General features: G+C 39.7%; 1 protein-coding gene across 1 annotated transcript in view; it reads left to right on the plus strand.

Moving 5' to 3' along the window:
• The first annotated feature begins 222 nt into the window (after positions 1-222).
• atad2b (ATPase family AAA domain containing 2B) overlaps positions 223-27,349 on the plus strand; it is a 313,933-nt gene continuing 286,806 nt past the window's right edge. Inside the window, exon 1 of the mRNA XM_028798864.2 lies at positions 223-533. Within this exon, the coding sequence (XP_028654697.2) occupies positions 420-533 (114 nt within the window). The 5' untranslated portion in view covers positions 223-419. The remainder of the gene's footprint in view (positions 534-27,349) is intronic.

Below are 27,349 nucleotides of genomic sequence, written 5' to 3' on the forward strand. Positions count from 1 at the left end.
TATACCTCGCGAGTATTTTTCTTTCAATGGTAAATCATAAAAGCAACTGCTACTGCCATACGACTATTACGAAACAAAACCATTGAGTCTACTTTTGCCTCTGCCGTTTATAATGTTCGAAAACTCCCGGGGGCCGCAAATTGCTCACTATTGTGTATATTTTGTCGGTAGGCGTTATCCTAGCGTGCGCTGCTTCAGCATTTGTAAAGCGGAAGTGCGGTGTGCGTGACTGAGCGAGCGCACAGAAAGAGAGAGAGAGAGAACGCGAGCGAGCTAATGCGCGTGCAGAAGATCTGCTGACAGTAGAGGGAGGGCGAGAGGCAGAAAAAAGAGAAATGGCGCCTCGGTGCTCAACTCCCTGAGACACCGAGCAGAGAAAAAGGCAGTGAAGTAGAGAGCAAGGGGAAGCCGAGCACATCATGGTGAACACCCGGAGGAGCTCCCGGTCCGAATCGATTAGTATCAGCCATTACATCTCATCCAGGACTCGCTCGTCTGTCAAGAACAACCCCAGTTCCGAGGAGCACCACCATGTAAGCGCCGGGGCTTGATATTCACTATCACTCTAGATTGTTTTGGCCTGCACTTTTCGTCTCGCTCCTCTTTTGTTCTTATTTGTTCCCCTTTTTCCTACCCTCACCCCAGAGCGACTGCGGATCCCATGCCCGTTTCACGGGTCCCCAGTGTTCATTTCGCCCCATCTCCAATCTCGCCTCCTCACCGGTTGTCCCTCCGCTCAGCTCGGCTCTTTAAGTTGTCTTTGTGTAACAAAAAGAAATGTGTCAAAGACCGGCTGGCTGTGGAAAGGACAGATCAGTCTAGTTTTCCCCTGACACGCTACTTTCTGAATAAAACACGTCCCCAAAGGTACCGGGGAGTTGTTCTCGAGCGTTGGCACTTTGTGTACCTTAAAGTTCGGCATTTGGTCGCAGTGTGTGTATAAATAAATGATAGGAGCGCGAGGGCTGGGGGATGGGTTTCGTTCCGGAGGCACTGCCCCCAGCGGCCACAAGCCGCCACAGCAGCGCAGCTGGTCGGGCTTTTGTCAAAACTTGAGGTGGCAGTTTTCGGTTGTTTCATCGGTACTGGCGTATGCTTCGAAGAGCAGGTGGAGGCAACACCTCGTACGCCGTTAGTGCTTTGACGGTTATTGTTACTACAGGCAACGTGAAGAAGCAAATGTTCTTTCTATTGTTTATTTGATTGATGTACGTAAAGGAGCACAGGTCGGCATTTTTTATTTGTTCATGGCGTACGTAAGGACCAAATGTCGATATTGTCCTTTTTGTTTGTATTGATTACACTGACAGTTGTACGATTTTTTGAGTAGTGCGCATGAACGTGGAACAACCTGTCTAATAAAGTGACATTGCCTTTATGATCTATGTGGATTACAAAAAGTGACTACCAGCATTGCACTTATGCTCTCCTTAAGCTTTGCAGTGGCATCCTCAGTACATGTCAGAATTAACCATGGGCAAGAATGAAGGTGGTCGTTAGCCAATGAGTTATTTTCTGTATTTCACCCCGTTCTGTTGAGATAAACTGTAACCCTGCGACCCAGAACTGGATTAAATGATTTTAAGTATTCATGAAAAGTTAAATTCCTATATGTATTTTAAAATGTTTTCCAAAATAAATGGGATATAGTCAGTGTTAATTGAATTGGATTTTCGTTGCTGTGTCCAGCAAAAGAAAGAAATGCTGGCAAGTTTGGCTCATTATTTCCTCAGTCTCATATATACAGGTTGCTCGGATGACGTCATCACCCTGCGTCGATTGAATACTGATTGCAGCTACTTTTCTGTTTAAGTGCTGCTTCCCCATTCTCAAAAGGAAACCAGTAATGGCATGGTTATTAGAATTTTAGGAACTTCTTGCCAAGTACAAATCATTAACAGGTAGGGCATCCACTTTCACTGTTTATGACTTTGTCAAAAAATGTCACTGGTCTGAACTGTGAACCCAGATCTTTTAACTTTCACAGGATGTTTGCTTATGTTGTATCTGTTGGCATTGGTAGATATGGTGAAGATCCTGTTTACTCAGGCTCTGCTTTAGTTTTTTTATATATTTATTTATTTATTGACTGTTATTCCCAGTAAGTTGGAGAAAATGTGGTAACCCATGGTTAGGCAAGCACCTGGGGCCATTAACATCACCGATCATCAATCCATTTGTCAGTTTTTCAACAAGCTATCTAATCCAACCTCAGTGTCTGCAGTGGATCCAGAGGCTATCCAGGGAGAACAGGCTACAAATCAGAAACCAGTCCTAGGTGGAAATTGGGTCATAATATTCATTTAAATAGTCATTCATTGATCTACCGACAAACCTACCTAATCCAATGTTTGGTCACCCAGGGATCCCAGTATCTTGGTTGGCAGCAGTGGGTGCAATGCATGAACCAACCTTGGATGGGGGTGTTAGTCCTACCAGTTTGCTTAATTTAAAATTCATTCCTCTGGTTAATTGAGAACAACACATACAGTAACTGGACCTGGGTTTCAAAGGTTCAGTCCTGGTGTACCATTGTGGCTAGAGATTTATTATAACTGGTTTCATAAATCAGTGGGACACTTTTTTATTTCTGATAATTCTAATTGTTTAGCTGTCCTTTTTTTCTGCATTCAGAAAAATGCTCTAGTGTAATATTTACATTTAGAAGAAATTCAGAAATGTATTTTTGGTACTGGTGTAGTAAATGGACAGCATGGACGGCTAGTACCCTTTTCTATTGTAGTGACGAAAATCGAATTTTCATTTTTAACATTAGGCACCCAAAGGGGACATTAACATTAGAGACCTATAGGTAACTATGCACCACCCTCACTAACTTTAAGGTTAGTATTTGTGGTTGGGGTAGGTCAGTCTTATAATTTAAATTCCAAAACTAAGCAACCGGGGCACCTCCCCCACGGCGCCCAACACTAGAATGGGTAGGAACTGCTGTCTGTTTAGTACACAAATACCATATTTTTTTTGTCATAGTTTAAAATACTTTATTTTACCATTTTTATTCCTTACATTGTATTAATATACTGACAGTTGGTGATGAGCAGTGCAGACACAGGTGCAGTTGACATTGAATATTAAAGCAGAACCACTACTTTATTGTTACATTCAGTTGTGTAGTAATTAGTAGTAAAAGGCATAACTAAACGGTTCTAAAGTTCAGTCTTGTCAACCATCTTAACTATAGGTGTTTATCCCAACCACTGTCTGCATTTTAACTGGACCTCTGAGTAATGCTTTTATTAAACTAGGGGGCTCTGCCCCCTGCTTGCTTCGCTTACCCACCCCTGGGTCTGGTTTACCAGATATACAATTTAAAGAGATTATTTTCATGGGAATTGTTAGATATGCATTATTTTCACTTAACTTTTATAAAAACAATACTGTACTTGTCCTTTATTTCCGGCTCCGGGCGTGGTTAAATCTCTCGCAGGACGTATAATGCTGCTTGCGTTGGGAGTGGGGGGGGGTAGCTCAACGCACACTAAGGAGAAGCGGTGGATCATCTGCTGGCTTGTTGCTGCTGCTGGCAAGCTGCGTGTTGCTTGTTATTGTTTTAAGAGCTGGGAGCACGTTAAGTGTGTCTGCCAAAAGCATTCCAACAACTGCCAGGTTAGATGTCCGTGAACTTGTTTTAAATGTTGTCTCACTGCCTTGTCTCGCGTGACGTTAAATTGTCTCTCGTGGGACGTCAAATTGAATTCCGAGAAGATCACGTCTCGTCTCCCTAGTCTCCCTCCCAAGATTTTTTTTTTTTTTTTTTAAATCGAGAGACAAGATATTTCCAAGTTTCTGCCTTTTTTTTTTTTTTGAGTCAATCCAGAAATTATAAGATGAGTTTTCTATATTTTTAGGGGAATGTAGCAAACATCTGTGTGTGTTACATTAATTATTGTTATTTTTTTGTTAAGATTTTGCTCTTTTTTATGTTTTGGTCATTTAGTTCACAGATGAGTTTTATACTGAATACAAGGGGGCTTCGCTCGCATACTCTCGGCGTTGGGTATCCCGAAATACATTAGTCGAGCTCGTTCGTTTTGGAGCCGTGCCCGCTTTGCCCGTGGCATTTCAGACGCGCGTTGTAGGCGCCTGCATTCATTGATTTTATCCAGGCGGGCTCGTGTTTGTATATCCGTCAGTCGAGCTCGTTCGTTTTGAACCCGTGCCTGCTTTGCTTCTGTGTTCATTTTGAACCCGTGCCTGCTTTGCTTCCGCAGTCTCAGACGCGCGTTGTAGGCGCCTGCGTACATTGATCTTATCCAGGTGGGCTCGTGTTTGTATCGTTGAGCTGTATTGTGTTTGAATTTGGTGTAAAGTGTTCAGCGGTTTGTACAATCCCAAGCAGCACATTATTCCTAACTTCACTCCGCAGTAGTGCCACTCACAATATGGCGGTGACGCCTGCGCCTTCACTCCGCAGTATTGCCACTCACAATATGGCGGTGACGCTTGCGCCTTCTGTACTATGTCGGGTTTCACTATGCTGTGTAGGCGCCTTTGCCTTTCGTACTTTCCCGCGCCTTCCGTACTATCTTTGTGGACCTGTGGGGCCTCTGTAGCCTCTTCCGTTTAAATCTGGGCTGCAGCGCAGAATCCTCTTTTTTGTGTGGCCGTGTCGGTAGTCGTTAGCTATGGGCGCGTTGTTGCTTCATTTCTCATTCACGTCAGTTGAGCTGTTTCATTTTTGGGCCGTGACTCCTTTGTGCGCGGTGGATACGACTTCGCTTGCGGTGTATGCGCCTGCGCAGTACGTCTCGTGGTCTCATCGCTGTGTACCTGCGTCCATGCCATCCGATTTACCATTCTCGGTTAGTAATATGGATGACTGCTCTTCTTTAGTATTCAGTGTAATAATTTGCACCTGTACTGTTTGTGTAATAATTTGCACCTGTGCCGGTACTGTTTATCAGTAAATGTCAATATCTAGAGAAATAAAAATAATGTAATAGAAAGGTAACATTTAAAGATCTGTGAAAAATACAAATTTGTGAATTTTGTTTGCATGTAAACATATTAACGTGTGTGACAGCCCCTGAACTGAATTTGCGAACCTCTGAATTAGACCCAAGCTACTCAACTTATTCTCCTGTCTCAATTAAATATGCAGTTATTTTCCAGTTTCAGCCTTTAGTATTTCAATTTAGGTCATACCAACAGGGTTTGATCATTTTTTTTGCTTTCTGCTGACTGATGCTATTTGGAGAATTTTTTTCTGCTGTCATTTTTTAGTCAGACAATTTGTTGCATGATTTTTATTTTTTGTTTGTTAGACTAATAAACAGGAGTCTTCTTTTTATTTCACTTTTTTAGAGATTCAACTCTAAATTGTATTATATTAATTGGGACTACTGCATTACTATATGTCATGACATTAGCAAATAAAGAGTTCATATAAGCATTATGGTCATTGTATTACATGTTAAAATGCTATGGCTATATTATGGCATGACATGTTTGCATTTCCAATTAGACAGTAATGTTGTCTAATCAAGTAACTAAAAGAAGTTATGTAGGCAGAAGTTGGAAATTTTGCAGCCTTCCCCTTCTTTTACTGGTGTCTTTAGGCAGATTTGTTGATTCTGGTGTTTGGAATTCTGCAATTGGCATTTCCCGTGGCACTTTATCAGTCTTAACGGCAGTCCTTTGTACGGGGTGTGACACATCGTTAACTTCAAATGCGTGCTTTGCAGTTATATTTTCATGAACGTAGGTGCCAAGTTTTTCAAGCTTACATTAATTCCTACATTGTCATCATAATGGTAGAACAACAGAAAGCACAACACAGCACCTGCAACAGTGTATCATTCACTTTTACCACTCACTCATTGTTGTATTTGAATGCCAACAATGTATATTCTGATATTACATAAAATGTCTTTTGCTTGCATCAGGTTATGTTTAATTTATATACGTGAAATGCACTCTCTGCAAACGCATGTTGAATTGGGCTCTTTTTAGGACACTTTTCGGCTGTAGACAATCAGAAGCTCTCTTTGTCGGATCAGATTAACAAGAGTACCTCTGTTTTTTGAAGTTCAAAGTCACTGCCCCATCTCTCAGCACCACCTTCATGAGGTATTTGTTGGATTGGTTTAGAAATGTGATGCTTGGTGAGCTGTCTAATTGTTCCCACCCAGTTTTAAACAAAATTCACTCATGGTTATCTCTAGATGTATATATTATAAGTCTGGCTCAGCAAGACTAGGTTGGAACAAAACCAGCATCCACAGCAGCGCTTTATGGACTGAGTTAAGTAGCTGCCAACTGTCATCCTGCTGTATCAAATTCCTATCAGTGTGTGTGTATGTATATATTTGTACACACACATATACACATATACATATATATACATACTGTGCTATGAAAAAGTATTTGCCCCCTTCCTGATTTATTTTTTTGCATGTTTGTCACACTTAAATGTTTCAGATCATCAAACAAATTTAAATTTTAGACAAAGACAAGGGGGTTCCGCCCCCTGCTCGCTTCGCTCGCCTACCCTCGGGGTTGGGTAACCTGAAATATATTGATGAATGTCTGAGATATATCGAATTGTAAAGGTGTAGATGATGAACAAAGGAAGTAAAGAACCCATAGCATGGCACATTAGAAGGATCTATTGGAATACTTCTTTATACACAACATTTGTAGTAAAATCGTTGATAGAGTGTGTCATCTGGATGTAAGACGTAGATCTGTGCATATTTGCGTTCGTGATTTGGCTCAGGGTGCACTGTTCCAATCCGAGGTAATATTTTTCTACATACGCGAAAGCAGTATGGGCCATTGCCAGGTGGTGGCCTGATATTTACCCCGGTAGATTTAAAAGCAAATGAACTGTTGTATGATCTAATGCAGTCCATAATGTTTTTACTTTCGGGTACATTGTTAGTTAGAAACATCCGTAGATATTAAGGATATTCATCTAAAGGAGGCAATCTAACCTGACCCCTTTGACAACAACGTGTAAACTCATTAGTTGTATTGCTAGTTGTTTCTTCAGGGAAGTTAAGTGAATGACAATGATAGCAAATGATATTCATTAATCCTAATGAATGTTCATTAATAGTTATGCACTTAAAACCAAAGAGCCGTCAACCTGGGTGGGACGCTCCAATACTTTTAAATTTTACTGCTTTCATATTGTGTACCTTTGTCTGCATGTGTATCGCGCCATCGTTCGTTTGAGCCTTTTGAATTCCACTGCTTTCATAATCTCTATCTGTCTTTTTTTCTCTCCAATGCCTTTGGGTGTCTATTCTCCGTATTGTGCTTATACGCTTTCTATGCGCTGAGAGCACATGATTTGTGTGTTGGAATTGTTTCAATTTCATTATCTTCACTTTTACTTTAAAGCTTCATTAAAACCAATATTTTCTGGAGACACATTGTGACAACGCAACGTATAACTGCCCGTGAGTGAATATTGTTTCTGTTTCTGTAATAAATAATTCGAGTTTTTCTGTTTGTCCATGTGATTTATTGATTGTCATAGCAAAAGCTATTCTCACGGTAAACTGTAAACATTTTACTACGAATGGCATATCACGATCGCCTTTGGTGTGTAATGTTACTCGCGGAATATATACATCACCTTTCTTTTTGCCTGTTAAAATTTGCATCACTTTTCCGAGATCATAAATATACACCCGACCGAATTGTGTAGGTTCTGATGATTAATCCCCTTTTGTTTGCGGTAATGCAATCGTTTCTATCTTTTCTTTGATACTGTAGTGACTGACATGACAAAGTGTCACAAAAGTTTTACCTGAACAATCGCTGACTTCCTAACCCCAAACACAACTTTCTAGCACCCTCTCTAATGCCCCCCTATTACCGCATGAAATCAGTACCCCGCTATCAGTCCTCTGTGCTGTACTCCGCCTTCCCTCAATCGGACCTAACAGTCACTTAAAACCAAAAAACCCTCAAGCTGGGTGGGACGCTACAATACTTTTGAATTTTACTGCTTCCATATTCTGTACCTTTGCCTGCATGTGTATCGCACCATCGTTTGTTTGAGCCTTTCGAATTCCACTGTTTTCATAATCTCTTATCTGCCTTTTTTTTCTCTCCAATGCCAATGAGATGTTTTTTGTGTTTTTTGGCAAAATCATATTTTCAAGCTCAAATCCATACAAAGTCTTATAAATGAGACTCCTGGGGCCTCATGCATAGCGCTGTGCGTAGAATTCGCACTATAACATGAATTAAGCACAAAAGCCGAAATGTGCTTATGCACAGAAAAATCCAGATGCAGGAATCTGTGCGTTCGCCAACTTCCGCGTTCTTCCGCTACACAAATCCCGCTCAGCGTGGAAATAAACGCACGTGCACGCGCCTGCTGTCCCGCCCCAACTCCTCCCAGAATTATGCCTCTTTGAATATGCAAATCAATATAAATAGCCCTTAAGCCCAGCATTCTGTGAATAGGCAATGGCAAAAGTACGAGGAAAAATAGAAGAATTTCAGCGAATACCAAATGGAGGCAAAGGAAAAACGTACTATTTGTTGGTTTAAACAGTTATATAAGCAACAAAAGGAAGTTGATCGAGTGACCTAGTGTGTCGGAGAAACTCGAAAGCTCAAGTTCACAAAGTGCCAGAAATAAAAAAGTTGTCACATATCAAAGTTGGCGTGAAAAGGTGACTCGTAGCCCACCGTCTGAGTGTCATATGAAAACTTATTAGGGTACAGTGGAAAAAAAAAAAAAAGGCACACAGTGTGAAAAAAGCATGAAATGTCAACTTTAATCTCAAAATTTCCACTTAGTTTATTTTGTCATTAAAGTAGAACATCATAAACTTCATCTTAAAATTGTTTAATTTACTAGTTTCTCAAATCCCTTCGTAACTAAAGTAGCATGTTAAATGCTTTGTTATGTATTTGATCTTATATGTGCTCTATGTGCCTGAATCACTACGTGTTCTTCCTCCGACAGGACACAGAATCCATTAAGTTCGTAATATTACAGCTCGCTAAATAATTAAAATTCTGAGAAGTATACGTGATATAATTTTCATGGTGATATAAGTTAAAGCATGTTATTAAACATGGGAACACGGTGGCACAGTGATTGTTCATGTCTTACAGCAAGATGCTTGCTGCGCCATGCGCAACCTTCAAATAAATGCTTTATTACAGAAGTCTTTTTCAAACGTACTTCCCCCAATTCCTGTCCTTACTTTTCTTTCTCCAAATACCCAATCGCCACACAATCAGCTCTGTAATAGACGTTAAGCCATCTGTAACCTTAGAACGCCGATTCTTCAAAACTTTTAAGGAACATCAAAATATCTTTGTAATGTTTAATTATTCTATCCATCTACCCTTCCAGTGTCGCGCCAGCCACAGCATGAATACAGCGCGAGGCAGGAACAATCCGTGAACGAAGGTCAAGCTCGCTAGCACTGCAGCACCATGTAGTTAGTTATATTTTGCTGCATTTCATCTTAAAAATTTTATCGTCATCTTATGTAAATACACGCTTTATAAAGTGGCTCAGGTTGTGCAATATTATAACTATCATAAGTACAATTACCTCACGGTAACTTGCAAGTACAAACAGTTCTACAAGGAGCACTTGATGGACTGATTGAGTGTGTGTATAGTTCTTGGGATGAAACTGTTTGTGAACCGCGAGGTCCGAACAGGAAAGGCTGTGAAGCGTTGGTCGGATGAGAGCAGTTCAAATAGCGAATGGCTGAGGCAGCGAGTGCTTGATGCTTTATACCGATAATTCTCTTTCCAATCACTGTAGATCTGTGATTCACACTCAGATACAGTGATATAAATACTCCGAGTGGTGCAGTGAGAGTAATATGGAAAAAGATGATCCACTGTGGCAACCCCTAACGGAAGCAGCTGACAGAAGAAGAAGAATTTGCAGTGAGAATAACAACGCTAAAGCAGTTATGGTATTGAGAGTAGTTTGACCATTCTGTGGACCATTATATTGTTACAGGCGAATTACAATCAGATGCATTAAATTTATGAACGATATGCGGTTAATTTCAGTGTATTTGATAAAGCCGCCGTCATGGATGTGGATCTAAGAAAGGGTATCCACACAGGAACAGTAGCACTGCTTTGACGCTGGGTGCCACCATTCTGCAAAACTGAGTGGAGAACTTGCGTATGCCAGGGTATGAGGTACCGTGGAAAAGTGCGTGGCTTTACGCCAAGTGTAGGTTTTATACATCGCGATTTGAACGTGGAAACGTTCTTGCGCAACATTTCTGTGCGTATGCACCATTTATACATGAGGTACACCCCTGGTCTTTTCCTAGATGTTTATGGGCAAACCTTTGTCTTGTTCTGATGTTCTTTCAAGAGAGCAAAGGTTTTGTCCTGGCACATTTCCCATGTAGATGTAATTTGTGCAGTCTTTTTCTAATGGTAGATTCATGTACTTTGACCTCAACAGTGGCAAGAACTACTTGTAGGTCCCATGATGAAATTCTGGGGTTCTTAAGAGAATTCTTTCAGCATCTCGCATTCTGTTCTTGGGTGGAACTTGCTGGGGTGGCTTGGCCTGGACAAGATGGCAGTTGAAATCTCTTTCACTTGTAGGTGATCTTCTAGATTTGAAAAAAATGATTTCCAATTGTTGAGTTATATTATTAAATCCATTCCCAGACTCCTAGGCTTCTACAACCTTTCTGATGGTTCCAGAGAACTTGTTGTTGAAGTGTGTGTTATCTCCATGCCTACATCAAAAAAGAGCAAACCGAACTAAATGTCTGAGTTTTAAATAACACAGCTCCTCCATGATTCTCTTTAATGATGTTCTAATCATTTCCACCTGATCTGGTGAACCTGGTTTTAATTTTAGGAATTTACGGGTAGTTATAAATTTACTCCTAGATTCAAAATTTGCATTTATGTTTATTTAAATTATACAATTAACTAAAATGTAAATATGACATGATCGTTGTTATCCCCTTTAGGGATGCTCCAATCAGATTTTTTATTTTTTTAAGGCCGAAAATGATCGCCAATTTCATGGTACTTGATTGGCCACTTCAGATTTTTTTTCCCTTTATTCCTTTACAAAATCATTGTGCACCAAGCTCCCGCATTACCAGATGCATTGACGTCTTGTGATGTATATTAAATTGTTACCTTTTGGTATTTTTATAATTAAACTATATACCACATGTACTGTTTATTTTTTTTATTAATCAAATCAAATTCTATAGGCTTATAGTCCAGTAACCATGAAATACTAAAATAAATAACATTTCCTTAAAATAAATACTTTAATAAAATATGTACAAAAATACGATTCCATAATACATATGGCATCAAAGAAAATAAAATGCTTCTCACAATTACAAGCTCCCATATTGTTTAATTTTTTTCTGTAATGTACCCATTTGAAACAAGGCTTATTTAAAAAAAATGTTTTCACCTTTTCACTAACAACAAAAAAAATTATACACACACACACAAAAATTAATTGGTATTGGCAATTAAACACTTGTAAATAAAATTAATTGCACTACTGCTTTTTACTGTTATTGTATACATTTACTATATATATGTGTGTTTTTTTTTCTTCAGTGTATCAGCTAGATATTCATAATTCTTGAGGTTTAATTATAAACATGGATTACCATTTTAATAATGTAGTACTTGTTTCTTACCAAAACATACACTGTATGACACACAGCAACAAATAAACACAGTACAAATCTTTTAAAAAAAGCCGAACATGTATCAGAAGAGATGAGACAAACATGCTTAAAAGGTTTATAAGTAAAAGAATCATTTTGCTGTTAAACTAACATGCTTATTGTTTACTATGGAGCAATTTCAAATTCTCTTTTTCTTTTTCCAATTAAGAATGTAACCTCCAATTAAAAGAATCTTGCTGTGCAAAATGAAACATTGTCTGTTTTAATTTAAAGAACAAAATAAAAAAAAAAGTGAAGTATTTTTTTCTTGCTGTATGTCTAAAAGCACAGGACAACTTCTCCGATTCCATTTTCTCTTGTGCATTGCTCTACTTTCTTTAACATAAAGGCTAAGGTCTCTAATAAAACAAGCCATAATTGCTCTTTGTTTACACTGCAGGAAGTTGTCTGCCAAAAAAAAAGGGAGAGAGAGGGTGCAGGCTCAACTACTGTAATACTTAGCGGAACGGAGAACTGCAGTTAAACTACTGTAGAGCTTAGAAAAACAGGGACTGAACAGATCAGATTTTGTGATTTTGATTGGCTGACGATTGATTGGAGCATCCCTAATCCCTTTATATCTTAGTGGTGAGCACAACTGCCTCATGGGCCTAGCATCCTGGCTATTAGTTGTATGTTAATAGATAGATAGATACTTTATTAATGATGTAATCAATACTTTTTTCTTTTTTATACTTGTTTCTGTCAAGGATGTGTGTTGATAAAACTGAGCACCAGCTTGTCCAGAAAAACATACTGGACATTCGGTTCCTTGATGAATAGGGAGATTGCATGATATTGAAGCTCATACCTGGTAATATTCACTAGATACATTCTGCTACTCTGCAGCTCCAGAAGAAATGTTTGGAATGACCTTAATATCCAGCTAATTCTCCCCGATGGATATTTGGAATTTTTTGCACCAAAGACGGAATCGGTTGATATGATGATCTGCTAATCTGAATTTCTCACTAGTGGACTGTATGTATGTACTCAGGCTTGTTCTTTAACCCAGTTATTGAAATACTATGCAACTGACGGAGCTGTTTGTTTACAACAACTTTGGTGCATATCCTGATATTTACAAATGGTTCATATGGTATTTTTGGTCTGTCATGGCTCCAATACTTTAATAGCCTTTACCTTCTCAGAGGTTAGGCTTGTACCATTATGTGTGACTCTGTCTGTTAAGAAGTATTTTGGGCCAAGAGACAATGCTTTTATTTATTTATTTATTTTTTCAAATACCTGCCTCTTTCACTTTTTCATAATGTTCACATTGTTTTACTATATTCAATCGTTTTTGAACTAGTAGATGCATTTTTTTTTCCTGTCCTCACTTATCACTGAAGTGGCACTTGGGAACCCCTTAACTACTGTGCTGATCAAGGTCTGTTAATATAATTAATTGTCCAGTAGTCTTAACTTGATGTCCATGGCACTAAAAACTTTGGACAGCCTTCCTGTGATATTGCCAGTTCTATGAAGTGGTGAATGAAGACTTTTAAATTACAATCTTTAGTCTCAAGAAGCCTGTCTTACTCATTGTTCTTTATCATCCTCCAAAATACAATGCATCCTTCTTATCTGATCTGAATGAACTATTAACCCACTTAAGTTCCTTTTCCCAGAGAGTCATTCTACTTGGTGATTTCAACATCCATATTGACATCCCCACATCAAAACTGAGAAATGAATTCCTATCCTTATTGGACTGTTTTGGCTTGAAACAACATGTTGATTTTCCCACCCACTCTGGTGGCCATATACTGGATCTGATCTGCACATCTGGACTATCTGTTGCCAGCACTTACAGCACTGATTTGGGACTGTTTGACCATAAAGCAGTGCTTTTCACTATCTCATTACCTCTCCCTCCTCTTACCTGTAAACGACAATTTTTTTTTCCGAAACCTTAAAAATATCTGTCCCTTTATCCTTTCTGGATCTATTTCTGATCTTTTACTGTCTTCACCTCTTCCATCAACACTAGATAGTCTTGTTGACCACTATAACACAGCCCTTCATTCAGCATTGGATAAAACAGCTCCTTTAAAACATAAGGAGGTTTCCTTTAAGCGTTCAGCTCCTTGATATAATTCAGAATTGCGATGTATGACAGCAGCTGGCCGACGCCTTGAGAGAATGTCACGTAAGTCTGGCCACACTGTGCACATCCAGGCTTTCTCTGACCACCAAAGAGCCTACAGAGAAGCACTAACTGTTGCCAAGAACACCCATTATGGCAGAATAATAGAAAGTGGCCACGATAACCTAAGGGTTTTGTTCTCTGTAGTTAATAAACTACTTGAACCCGCATCTGGCCCAACTACCTCTTCTACTGAAGTCTGTGAGAAATTACTCCACTTTTTCCGTAACAAAATTAAAGATCTAAATAATTCAACTAACATAAATGCATCATCTGTTTATATCTTTCCTTGTTTTCCCACTCCATCCAGCTCCTTCTCTAAGTTCTCACCAGTCACATCTGCTTTTGTTAATAACCTGCTTTGTAAGATGAGGCCGACTACTTGTGTACTGGACCCCATCCCTAGCACACTACTTAAATCCTGCCTTCATGCCATAATCCCAACTATTACAACAATAATAAACTCATCCCTTGACACTGGCTTTGTGCTGCTCACTTTTAAAACTGCTTCTGTAATGCCAATGTTGAAAAAAAGTCTGGTCTTGATGCTGATCATCTTAACAATTTTTGGCCCATTTCCCACTTACCTTTTCTGTCAAAAGTTCTTGAGCGTGTTGTAGCTTCCCAACTCACCAGCTACTTAACTTGTAATAATCTGATGGAACCCTTTCAGTCTTTTTTCAGAGCACAGCACAGCTGTGAAACTGCTCTGCTACAGGTAACCAATGATTTGCTTATGGCAGCAGACTCTGGACAAACCAGCATATTAATTCTGTTAGACCTCAGTGTAGCATTTGACACTGTCAGACATGACATTCTACTGTCCAGAATGGAGAACATGCTGGGTATCTCTGGCACTGCCCTCCAGTGGTTCAAGTCCTATCTGACTGTCTTGGCAACAGCAGGTCCAGCACAGCGCCAGTCATACAAGGAGTTCCTCAGGGCTCTGTCCTCGGTCCTCTGCTTTTCTGTATTTATATGCTTCCCCTTGGCCATATTATTCGTAGCTTTGGACTGGGTTATCATTTTTATGCAGATGACCCTCAACTCTATTTCAGTGTTAAAGTGGAACTTCATCAGAGCTTTCTCAGCTCACAACTTGAAACATTAAACATTAAACCCTGGATGGAGCAGAACTCTTTAAAATTAAATTGCAACAAAACTGAACTCCTGTAAATTGTGACTAAAGTGCAACTTAATAAAATGAGCTCCTTCCCCGTCAATCTTGGAGGTGAAATCATTAGATCTGCCTCTATTGCAAAGAATCTTGGGGTCATTTTTGATTCCTCCCTTTCTTATTCCGCCCACATAAATTACATTAAGAAACATTCTTACTTTCATCTCAGTAACATATCATGTGCTCGCTCCTTCCTCTCCTTTTCTAACACTGAGAAACTTGTCCATGCTTTTATCACATCCCGCATCGATTATTGTAATTCCCTACTGGCAGGTGCCCCTTCTAACCTTATATCACAGCTCCAGCTTATTCAAAACTTGGCTGCAACAGTCCTTACACGGACCAGCAACAGCGAGCACATAACACCCATCCTGCTTTGCCTTCACTGGCTCCCTGTGTCTTACAGAAAAAAGTTTCAAGAATCTGTGATTAAATAATTATTAAAAAAAAAAAAAAAAGTTCCAAGAATCTGTGATAAAAGAATTATTAGTGATAAACCGATACTGAAATTCTGAGTGAAACCGATAACTGATGTGTTTTTGTCCACCCTTGCCAATACTGATAACAGATGGCCGATATTCAAATGTGAATTAAAAAAAAAATGTTTTTGTTATGCTGAAAATGTGTTACGCATTATCAAAGTAACAACAGCAGCATGTGAAACTGACATGAACAAATTTTTTTATTAACTTGCTGACATTTAAACTCTTCTTTGCTATAGATCTAAGCAGCCAGTACTTTCTGTGGTTGAAGCAAGATATGGCCCATCTCTATAACAAAAATACTGCAGGTCATGTACAAACATTTGCTTAACATACACATTCTGGTTACCTTAAGCACATCAAGACACCATGCCATTAAATAACATGGCATTGGGTATATAAACAAAAAACATAGGTGCATATTTTTTTGTGCCATAATCAGACATGTATTGCTTTAGGTAAAATTAAAATGAAAGGTGCAGTGAGGCCAGTAACCATGGACTTAAGTTAGCTTCTTTAAAACCACAAATGGTAGGTTTTTCTTAACGCAAAGAAAAAGGCATTCACTGTCTACACCGGTTCAAGGTGCTGATAGGTACTTCATCACTGCCTGGCCAAGGTGTGGGAACGGGCTGCATTGCTTTTCCAATACTGAAGGCTGCAGTTATTTTTGGAGATAGGGGTCTTGCTAAGATAGTTATTCACATGAATAAAAAAAAATGTTTAGAAACATTTACCTATGTAATAATAAAAAAATACATAATTAATAGGTTGACCAGATTTGTGGTACAGAAAAACAGGACAACCCCTGTATCAACCACCGCCATTTATAAAAACTTGTAACTTTGAAAGCTTGATGTATAGTGATTTGGGTCATTATAATGGGCATTCTGTATCAAGTGTGATGCAGATGTGGTTTTAAGAGCTGCACCACAAGCTGTTCATAATGAAACACTTTGTAGCAAGTGTGCCTTGAAATATTGAGAGAACGCTGTACATTTCAGTATGATTTAGTTTTAAAGTAATGCTTACATTAAAACTGGAGTAGATCTTGACTTAAAATCATTTACAGTTTAGACACAGGAGAAACCTCTTTCATAAGGTACAAAGCTTGAAGCTGCATTTTAGCATGCGAGCAAACCTCCATCCATCATCCAACCCGCTATATCCCAACACAGGGTCACGGGGGGTCTGCTGGAGCCAATCCCAGCCAACACAGGGCGCAAGGCAGGAACAAACCCCGGGCAGGGCGCCAGCCCACTGCAGGCGAGCGAACCTTTTCCTTCTTTTGTTAAGTGCCCACTAAATTAAATTCCTCCACTATTTTTCCACCGTAACTTGATTGCCCAAAATTGAAAAACCCAAAAACTATGCCGATGCAACAACAGCTTTGTGGGCAATTTATACAATAAATTGTTTTAAACCTGATGAAAAAGGCGAGGTAATGCTGCTAATGTCTTCCTTTTTGTCTCGGCTGATGTTTGCAGAACCCCTCTTAACACTAGAATTACCAGAGCCTACGAAAAAACTCGTAGATCCGGCCCACCTTAAAACCATTCGCAGCTCTCTTTTGTCTTCTAAATGTGCTGATTAAGACGAGCCAGCAAGCAGCTGGCTATTCCATCCCCCACCGTCGCAGAGCGTTCACTAAGTTTTCCCAGCTCTTGCCTTGTTTGATTATCTGGGAGTGACTGAACTGCTAGAGTTTTAGTGTGGAAATAATAGATCGCTATTTGAAACACACACAGTTCATGTGTGTTCCATTTCTACAGCAATCTGTGTAAACACATTTTTAAAACAGAAACGTTTTTCATATCCATCCATCCATCCATTGTCTCCCGCTTATCCGAGGTCGGGTCGCAGGGGGCAGCAGCTTGAGCAGAGATGCCCAGACTTCCCTCTCCCCGGCCACTTCTTCTAGCTCTTCCGGGAGAATCCCAAGGCGTTCCCAGGCCAGTCGAGAGACATAGTCCCTCCAGCGTGTCCTGGGTCTTCCCCGGGGCCTCCTCCCGGTTGGACGTGCCCGGAACACCTCACCAGGGAGGCGTCCAGGAGGCATCCTGATCAGATGCCCGAGCCACCTCATCTGACTCCTCTCGATGCGGAGGAGCAGCGGCTCTACTCTGAGCCCCTCCCGGATGACTGAGCTTCTCACCCCTATCTTTAAGGGAAAGCCCAGACACCCTGCGGAGGAAACTCATTTCAGCCGCTTGTATTCGCGATCTCGTTCTTTCGGTCACTACCCATAGCTCATGACCATAGGTGAGGGTAGGAACATAGATCGACTGGTAAATTGAGAGCTTCGCCTTGCGGCTCAGCTCCTTTTTCACCACGACAGACCGATGCAATGCCCGCATTACTGCGGATGCCGCACCGATCCGCCTGTCGATCTCACGCTCCATTCTTCCCTCACGTTTTCATATTTTAGTAGTAAATGACAAAATGTAGGCATAAACTATATAATGTATGAAGCCTGAAGTCCAAAGATCAAGTAAAAACACTTCCACAAAAGGTTCAAGACTGATACAATAGCTTCCGTGGCGTAGCGGTAAGATTTGCTGACTTGTAATTGAGAGTCCCCGGTTCGATCCCCACTCACTCCTATATTTGCCGTTTTCAGTAGTGAGCTCCTCTTTTTGTTAATATTATACAGTACACACATACATTTGGTTTGTGTCTGTAACACACGGTGTGCATTTATAGGACTTGTAAAAGTTACCGTTTTTTTTTTTACTTTTATTCTCTCTAAATCACGATACATACTAAACCCCCCCACCAGGGATCTGACGCTGTTATTTTTTATTTGAAACGGAATAACTGGAGATGTGAGTGGTGTTTTGAGACAATGGAACTGGACATTCTCTCATCTGGAGGGATAAAAGCTGACACACAAACGCTGGCGAATCTGCCGCCTTCGTCTCTCACCGTCACTTGATTTTTTTATTCGGTTTTATTGAGTGTTCCTGCTCATGCTGAATTAGAGTGCACCTTATGGTGAATGATGTCAAAACAACAAAAAAACACAGACGTAGGTATATATGATATTTGGAATTATTCGTTTTATGACCTGTATAGTACATTTCGGAAAACTTTGTGGCACGGATGCAACATTATTCATATTATTCATATTCATTCGCATAACATCTTGCGTTTTGTAATCAGTGAATGCATATTTTTTTTTTCCCGATCTTGCCAGTCCCCACATGTTGCTGTATGCTGTTTCTTTTGTATACTCCAGGACATGCAGAGGGTAGAATAGTACAGAGCAGTAAGTTCAGCGTTATATGCAATAATCAGATTCAAATGTTAACTGTTCACACACACGCAAGGATAGTCTTTCCTACATTTACAACGTGTGTACCTGTTACAATGTACACGCTTCTCTCTATGCTGTGGTTCTTATTACACACCTGAAAGAAAGAGACAATATATGTGAAAACGTCATCGCACTAATGCAATATTATTTGAAAACGAACAGCGTCAGATCGGGTGTGGATTTAAGTTGGCGCTATTACTGAAAGAAAAAAAGATCAACATATGCGTTGATCCAGCAGAACTGAATAGGCTCACGCGCTCTAGCATCCCCACCCCCGATCTGACTCTAAGAAACAGCGCAAGTACAGACGCAAACCAAGTGTGATCAAGATTTCCCGGTTCGATCTCACTTACTCCTATATTTGCCGTTTACAGCACTGAATAAGCTCACACGCTCTAACACCTCCCACCCCCCCCCCCCACCAAAAGAGCAGCTTACTACTGAAAACGGACATAAAATTTATAAATTGGTATGCACTGTAAATCGTTAAGTTTAAAATGTCGATCGCGGTTATTTCTGTTAATTAATTCATGCTTTTTACTTAGAGTCAGAACAGGAGCTTGTTCAGCTTCTGATCTGACTCAAACAGCGCCAGTATAACTTCACATCCAACCTGACGCTGTTCGTTTTCAAATAATATTGCATTACTTCGACGATGTTTTCTGATTGGTACTATTCGCGTCATAAAATGATTTCTTCACATATATTTGTCTCTTTCTTTTTTAAAATGTGCGTTGTAGCACGCAGCAACTGGCCACCTTCATGTTCTTGCGCACACTGAATAAGACAGCGCTATATGCAATCATCAGATTCAAATGTTAACAGTTATATAGCACGGAATGGAAATCAGCAGTTCTTAGCATTGCACCACGCAAGCTGTCATATCAACCGCCTACTGTAACTTGCTTTCTTTTTTCTTCGGTTATATTCTTGAATAAAAGTGCACTTGTTTTATTATACTTTTACATGGGGTAGGGAAGGATCCTGAACACGACTGAGACAATGAAAAGTGAATTAAAAAAACAAAAAAAAACAAAGCTAACCTTTGCAAATATCATAAATGACACTGGCTGTTACAGACTGAAATCAAATGTATCTTTTTATTCTAAAATAGTAAAAATAAGAACACTTCACTTCTCATAAGGGAGTCATGCAGGATCGAACTCATGACCTTCTGATTGCCAGTCAGCAACTGATACTGTTGCGCCACGGCGGCAATCATAGTAAATAGGTGTCAATGTCCCACACTAAGGCAGCTTTTTTTGGCGGCGGCTTTTTTTTTTTTGTACCTTTTGTGAAAGTGTTTCTTTGATATTTGGACTTCAGGCTTCATACATTATATAGTTTATGCCTACATTTTGTCATTTGTTACTAGAATATAAAAAACGTTTCTGTTTTAACAATGTGTTTACACAGATTACTGCAGAAACGCAACACACGTGAAATGCGTGTGTTCCAAATAGCGATTTATTATTTCCATTCTAAAACTCCACTCACTCCCAGATAATCAATCAAGGCATGAGCTGGGAAAAGCTTGTTTACGTTCTAAGTCGGTGGGGGGATGGAATAGCCGGCTGCTGGCAGCATGTCTTTATCAGTACATTTAGATGACAAAAGACGCTGGCAGAGAGGTGAGAACGGTTTTAAGAAGCGATTTAAGGTGGGCCGGATCTATGAGTTTTTTCGTAGGCTCTGGTAATTCTAGTGTTAAGTCCCAGCAGGATGCCTCCCAATGTTGACTATGAGTTACCGGCAAATGCACAATGATACTGATTGGATATTTGGAACCTTCAGTGTATGACTTGTGGGTTACAAAAAAAAAAAGAAATCCGTAACAAAGCTGTGGTACCAAGGTCTGTTTGTATGTCTCTCAGCCATGAAATGGTGAGCTGGGAGTGTTTAAAATGAGCAACGCAGTCAGAGATGATTCTCTGGCTCAATAAGCCTTCATTTACAGCGAGCTGTAAAGTGTGAACAATGCAGCTCAAACTTTTAATGCTCTTTCTTCCATAGCTTTTGCCATATTACGAGTGTTGTCACAAAGCACAATATGCACATTGCTTTTTGAAATGTTCCACTTTGTTAACATAGAATCGAAAACTTGTGCAAAAAAGTTGCAGAATGAGAACTGGAGAACTCATTAGAAAACATCACAACTCTTATTGCCTCAAAAGTTTTGTCAATCCAGTGTGCCATTAGACTCAACATGCTCATGTGTCTGAAATGTGAGTGTCAAATATCTGTAGTGAAGATAACGCTATTGACATTGTTTCTTAAAAGCTTGTGGATATGTGTAGCAATCACATCATATAATACTGGGAGTGAGAGTATTGCTGGCTTAGAAAAATGTACTGAGGTTCTAAATGGTGCAGTAGCCGACGAAATCCATTGTACTCAACTAAGGGAAAAAAAGGTTGGTAATTGAGTGTGATCATTTCCATTATAGTAGAAGTTATGCTTTTTTTTTTTTTACTTTAAAATCACACAACATTCCATACAAGTAGATCAATTTTACAAGAATAGGATTGAAAACAAATCAACCCCCACCCCTGAGAATAAAACTTAGACATAGTCAGAATAAGTAAATATATAAATTAATAAATGAATATAGATAAATGGAGAAGAAAAAGAAAAAAAAGATAATAGAGAGAAAATCTCCTTCCTCAGTGCTTTAAAGGCTTATTCTAAAATGTTGTTATTGATTAGATCCTGCCAGGTTTTGAAAAATTTCTGCACAGATCCTCTAAGTGAGGATTTTATTTTTTCCAATTTCAAATAATATATAACATCCGTTACCCACGGAGTTAGAAGGGGAGAGTTATGATTGTTCCAGTTGAGCAAGATACTGTAAGTCTATGTGTCAATAGTGTAGTAAAGGCAGTTAGTTTGTTTGTCCTTCTCCACTTTAAGCCCATCTGGAAGTACACCAAACTGTAAACTGTAAAGCTCTAAAGCTGTCTGTCTGAAAGGCATTTAAAAATTTTGGTCCAAAATGATATTAATTTGGTGCAGGCCCAAAACATGTGACCCAGTGAGGCTGGAACTTGATTGCAGCGTTCGCAGGTTGGATCTTGCCCTGGAAACATTTTGGACAGTTTTAAGTGAGACAGATGTGCTCGATATATGATTTTTGTTGAATAATTGTATGCTTTGCGCATATGGAGCTCGAGTGAATTCTCTGCATTGCTACCTTCCACTCCTTTTCTATTATGTTGAGTGAGAGATCTTTTTCTCATTGTCCTCTTGGATCTTTGAAAGGGAGCGACTGTAAAATGGTTTTATATATTGCAGAGATGCTGTCGAAGTCCTTGAAACTGATGAATGTATTTTCCAGCATAGAGGGAGGTGGGAGGTGAGGTAAATTGGGCAGGTTCTGTTTAACAAAGTTTCTAATTTGAAGATAGTGAAAGAAATGTGTTGCTGGAAAGCTAAATTTAGAATGTAATTGTTCGTAGGATGCAAAGAGGTTGCCTACAGTGCATCCGGAAAGTATTCACAGCGCATCACTTTTTCCACATTTTGTTATGTTACAGCCTTATTCCAAAATGGATTAAATTAATTTTTTTCCTCAGAATTCTACACACAACACTCCATAATGACAACATGAAAAAAAGTTTACTTGAGGTTTTTGCAAATTTATTAAAAATAAAAAAAAACTGAGAAATGACATGTACATAAGTATTCACAGCCTTTGCTCAATGCTTTGTCGATGCACCTTTGGCAGCAGTTACAGCCTCAAGTCTTTTTGAATATGATGTCACAAGCTTGGCACACCTATCCTTGATATCTTGGTTGTGTGCTTAGGGTCGTTGTCCTGCTGAAAGATGAACCGTCGCCCCAGTCTGAGGTCAAGAGCGCTCTGGAGCAGGTTTTCTTCCAGGATGTCTCTGTACATTGCTGCAGTCATCTTTCCCTTTATCCTGACTAGTCTCCCAGTCCCTGCCGCTGAAAAACATCCCCACAGCATGATGCTGCCACCACGCTTCACTGTAGGGATGGTATTGGCCTGGTGATGAGCTGTGCCTGGTTTCCTCCAAACGTGACGCCTGGCATTCACACCAAAGAGTTCAATCTTTGTCTCATCAGACCAGAGAATTTTCTTTCTCATGGTCTGAGAATCCTTCAGGTGCCTTTTGGCAAACTCCAGGCGGGCTGCCATGTGCCTTTTACTAAGGAGTGGCTTCCGTCTGGCCACTCTACCATACAGGCCTGATTGGTGGATTGCTGCAGAGATGGTTGTCCTTCTGGAAGGTTCTCCTCTGTCCACAGAGGACCTCTGGAGCTCTGACAGAGTGACCATCGGGTTCGTGGTCACCTCCCTGACTAAGGCCCTTCTCCCCCGATCGCTCAGTTTACATGGCCAGCCAGCTCTAGGAAGAGTCCTGGTGGTTTTGAACTTCTTCCACTTACGGATGATGGAGGTCACTGTGCTCATTGGGACCTTCAAAGCAGCAGAAATTTTTCTGTAACCTTCCCCAGATTTCTGCCTCGAGACAATCCTGTCTCGGAGGTCTACGGACAATTCCTTTGACTTCATGCTTGGTTTGTGCTCTGACATGAACTGTCAACTGTGGGACCTTATATAGACAGGTGTGTGCCTTTCCAAATCATGTCCAATCAACTGAATTTACCACAGGTGGACTCCAATTAAGCTGCAGAAACATCTCAAGGATGATCAGGGGAAACAGGATGCACCTGAGCTCAATTTTGAGCTTCATGGCAAAGGCTGTGAATACTTATGTACATGTGCTTTCTCAATTTTTTTATTTTTAATAAATTTTCAAAAATCTCAATTAAACGTTTTTCACATTGTCATTATGGGGTGTTGTGTGTAGAATTCTGAGAAAAAAAATGAATTTAATCCATTTTGGAATAAGGCTGTAACATAACAAAATGTGGAAAAAGTGATGCGCTGTGAATGCTTTCCAGATGCACTGTATGTACAGATCTTTAAGTGATTTAATCCCAAATGTTTTCCAGACCTTAAAAACTGCATATGTTTGCGAGGGTTGAAAAAGGTGGTTCTCGTGCAGAGGTGCCACCGATAAGATTCTCTATCTTAAAATGCTTCCTACATTGGTTCCATATTCTGAGTGAGTGAAGCACTATTGGGTTATTAGTATATTGGCGATAATTTGCATTTATTGGGGCGCAAAGCAATGAATATAAAGAGGAACCGCAGGATTTTATTTCTATTGCAGACCAAGCCTGTATATGTTCATCTATTTGTGTCCAGGTTTTTATAGCTTGTATGTTTGCTGCTCAGTAGTAAAACTGAAAGTTAGGTTAGAGCCATGCCACCTTCTGTCTTCGGTCTTTGTAGAGTTGCTCTTTGGATATGTAGATGTTTTAGGTTCCAAATAAATGAGGTTATGGTTGAATCTAATTGCTTAAAGAATGATTTATTGATGTATATTGGAATGTTTTGAAATAAAAAGAGAAATTTAGGAAGGATATTCATCTTGTGGGTGGCACGGTGGCGCAGTGGAAGCGCTACTGTCTTGCAGTTGGGAGACCCGGGTTCGCTTCCCGGGTCCTCGCTGCGTGGAGTTTGCATGTTCTCCCCATGTCTGTGTGGTTTTCCTCCGGGCGCTCCGGTTTCCTCCCACAGTCCAAAGACATGCAGGTTAGGTGGATTGGTGATTCTACTGTAAATTGGCCCTAGTGTGTGCTTGGTGTGTGGGTGTGTTTGTGTGTGTCCTGCGGTGGGATGGCACCCTGCCCAGGATTGGTTCCTGTGTTGGCTGGGATTGGCTCCAGCAGACCCCCGTGACCCTGTGTTCGGATTCAGCGGGTTGGAAAATGGATGGATGAATGGATATTCATCTTAACGACGTTAATTCTTCCAGCTAGAGTGAGATGGAGGGTTGACCATCTATGCAAGTCTTACTTAATTTTTTCCATACAGACGGCGAAATTTTGTTGATAAAGAGATTTATGTTTACTTGTGATATTTACCCCTAGGTATTTAAAGTGATCTGCAATAATAAAAGGAAAGATGTCCAATCTAATGTTGTATGCTTAAGAATTCACTGGAAAGAGCACACTTTTATTCAAATTAATTCTGCGACCAGAGATCTTTTGAAATTCTGTAAGTGCTGTTAATACTGCAGGCACAGTATTTTGTGGGTCTTGTATATACAAAAAATTATCTTCTGCATATAGAGAAATTTTCTGTTCCAGACCTTCTCTGATAATCTCCTTTATCTGATAAGCATTTTGACACTGAATTGCCATTGGTTCAATGGTGATTGCAAATAGCAGTGGTGACAAGGGGCATCCTTGTCTGTTACCACGTTCTAGTTTAAAGTAGTCTGAGCAAATGTTGTTAATACAAACTGATGCTTCTGGATTGGTATACAGTAGTTTGATCCATTCACAAATATTCGGGCCAAACTCAAATTTCTCTAATGTAGTGAAAAGGTAGTTCCATTCAATCACATCAAATGCTTTTTCTGCATCCAACGATAATATCATCTCTGGGGTGTTTGTCTTTGCAGGTGAATATATTACATTAAACAGGTGTTGGAGATTGGAAGCAAAGTGTTGGCCTTTAATAAATCGAGTTTGATCTTGTGATATTACTGAAGGCAGCACTTTCTCTATCTTTCTAGCTAGGACTTTGGAGAGTATCTTAATATTATTATTCAGAAATTGGTCTGTATGATGCACATTGTAATAAGTCCTTGTTTTATTTAGGAAAGACTGTGATTAATGATTGGCGAAAAGTTTGAGGTAGAATTTGATTGTCTCTAGCTTCTGTAAATGTTGGTATTAAGAGGGGAGCTAGCTGAGAGGAGAAGTTTTTATAAAATTCGACAGGGTAGCCATCAGGGCCTGCTGCTCTCCCGCTCTGAAGTGACTTTATAGCATCTAGTAATTCTGATAGCGCCAGAGGTTTATCCAATTCCTCTGCAGTAAAATTTATGAATTTCCCCTTGGGATTAATAAAGTATCTATCTATCTAAAAGTATTAACAGTATATGTGGTATCTGTAATGTATCCAGCAATACATTAGATTGTGTGTTGTCTTCTTTGAACTCAGTAGAATATAAGGATTTATAGTAGTCTTTAAATGTGTGTATTATATTTTTATTGTCAATGATTTTATCTCTTTTCGTGTTGGTGATTGCTGGGATTACATTGCGAGCTTCTTGCTTGTGGATTTGTTGAGCTAAGATCTTATTAGCTTTCTCTCCATGTTCATAGTAATGATGTCTTCATTTTAAAAATGAGTTGTTCAGTTTCTTTGGTTGTTAAGAGGTTGAGCTCTCAATGCAGAGCCTGCCTTTTCCTATGAAGAGCTTCACTTGAACACCTAGCATGTTCTTGATCTATTCTATTCTAGTAATTTTGCTGGTTAGCTCTGATACCTTCTTGGTTTCAAATTTATTTCTGTGGGAAAGATATGAAATAATCTGTCCTCTTAAGAAGGCCTTTAGAGTTTCCCCAGAGTATGTATTTGTCTCTAGGAAGAAACTGATTTGTTTTGATATAAATTCTGTACAGTTCTCATCTGTTAATAGAAGTGGGTTAAGATGCCATCTGCGAGATGAGTATGTGGGGCATAATGATTTCAGCTCCAAGATCAGAGGGGCATGATCAGAAATAACAATAGCGTCATACTTGCAAGATTTAATCACAGGCAAGACATTTTATTATCTATAAAGAAATAATCAATTCTTGAGTAGCAGCGATGCACTGGTGAGCAGAAGGAATATGTTCTTGAGTTTGGGTTTAGAAATCTCCAGGGGTCTGATAAGTTGTGGTCAGTTAAAAACTGTGTAATTGTCTTTGCAGTGTTAGATAAGTCTCCTGTCACAGGGAGATGACATCTAAGAGTGGATTTAAAACACAATTAAAGTCCCCAACCATTATAATTTTATGAGTGTTCACATTGGGAATAGATGGAAATACATTTTGCATGAATTCCCTATCATCGACATTGGGTGAATAAACATTTATCAAAATCACTTTACAGTTAAATAAGTTGCCCATGACAATCACATATCTCCCTTCAGGATCAGATACTACATCTGATGCTACAAATGAGACTGTTCTATGTATGAGAATTCCCACACCTGTAGTTTTCTTTGTAAAGCTGGAATGGAACATTTGGCCAGTCCGGTCTTTTTGCAGCTGGAACTGATCTTTGCTTAATAAGTAGGTCTCCTGTAAAAATACTATTTTTGCGTTTAGGTGAGAGAATACTTTCTCTCTCTTTAATTTGTGATTCAGGTCTTTAATATTCCAGCTCACAAAGTTAACTGTCCCATCATGGAGACATTGATTCTGAATTTGTGATGTCATTTTGTGGTCTTAACTGGAAGTGAGATAGCTTTAACCTTAATTTCTAATTTTCCCACGTTATTTCCATACAGCCTATTGTTACGTTGGAAATTATAAGGGTTAAAAGGATAGATTAGATATAGCTTGCTCTCTTTCTCTCCCCCCCTTATCCCCCCCCCCATTTTGCCTCCCCATGTGAGGCTGGACCCCACTTCACATGAAGCAGATCATAGAATGGTTGACGTC

This window comes from Erpetoichthys calabaricus, chromosome 3 (assembly GCF_900747795.2).
Source record: "Erpetoichthys calabaricus chromosome 3, fErpCal1.3, whole genome shotgun sequence".
Lineage (NCBI taxonomy): Eukaryota > Metazoa > Chordata > Cladistia > Polypteriformes > Polypteridae > Erpetoichthys > Erpetoichthys calabaricus.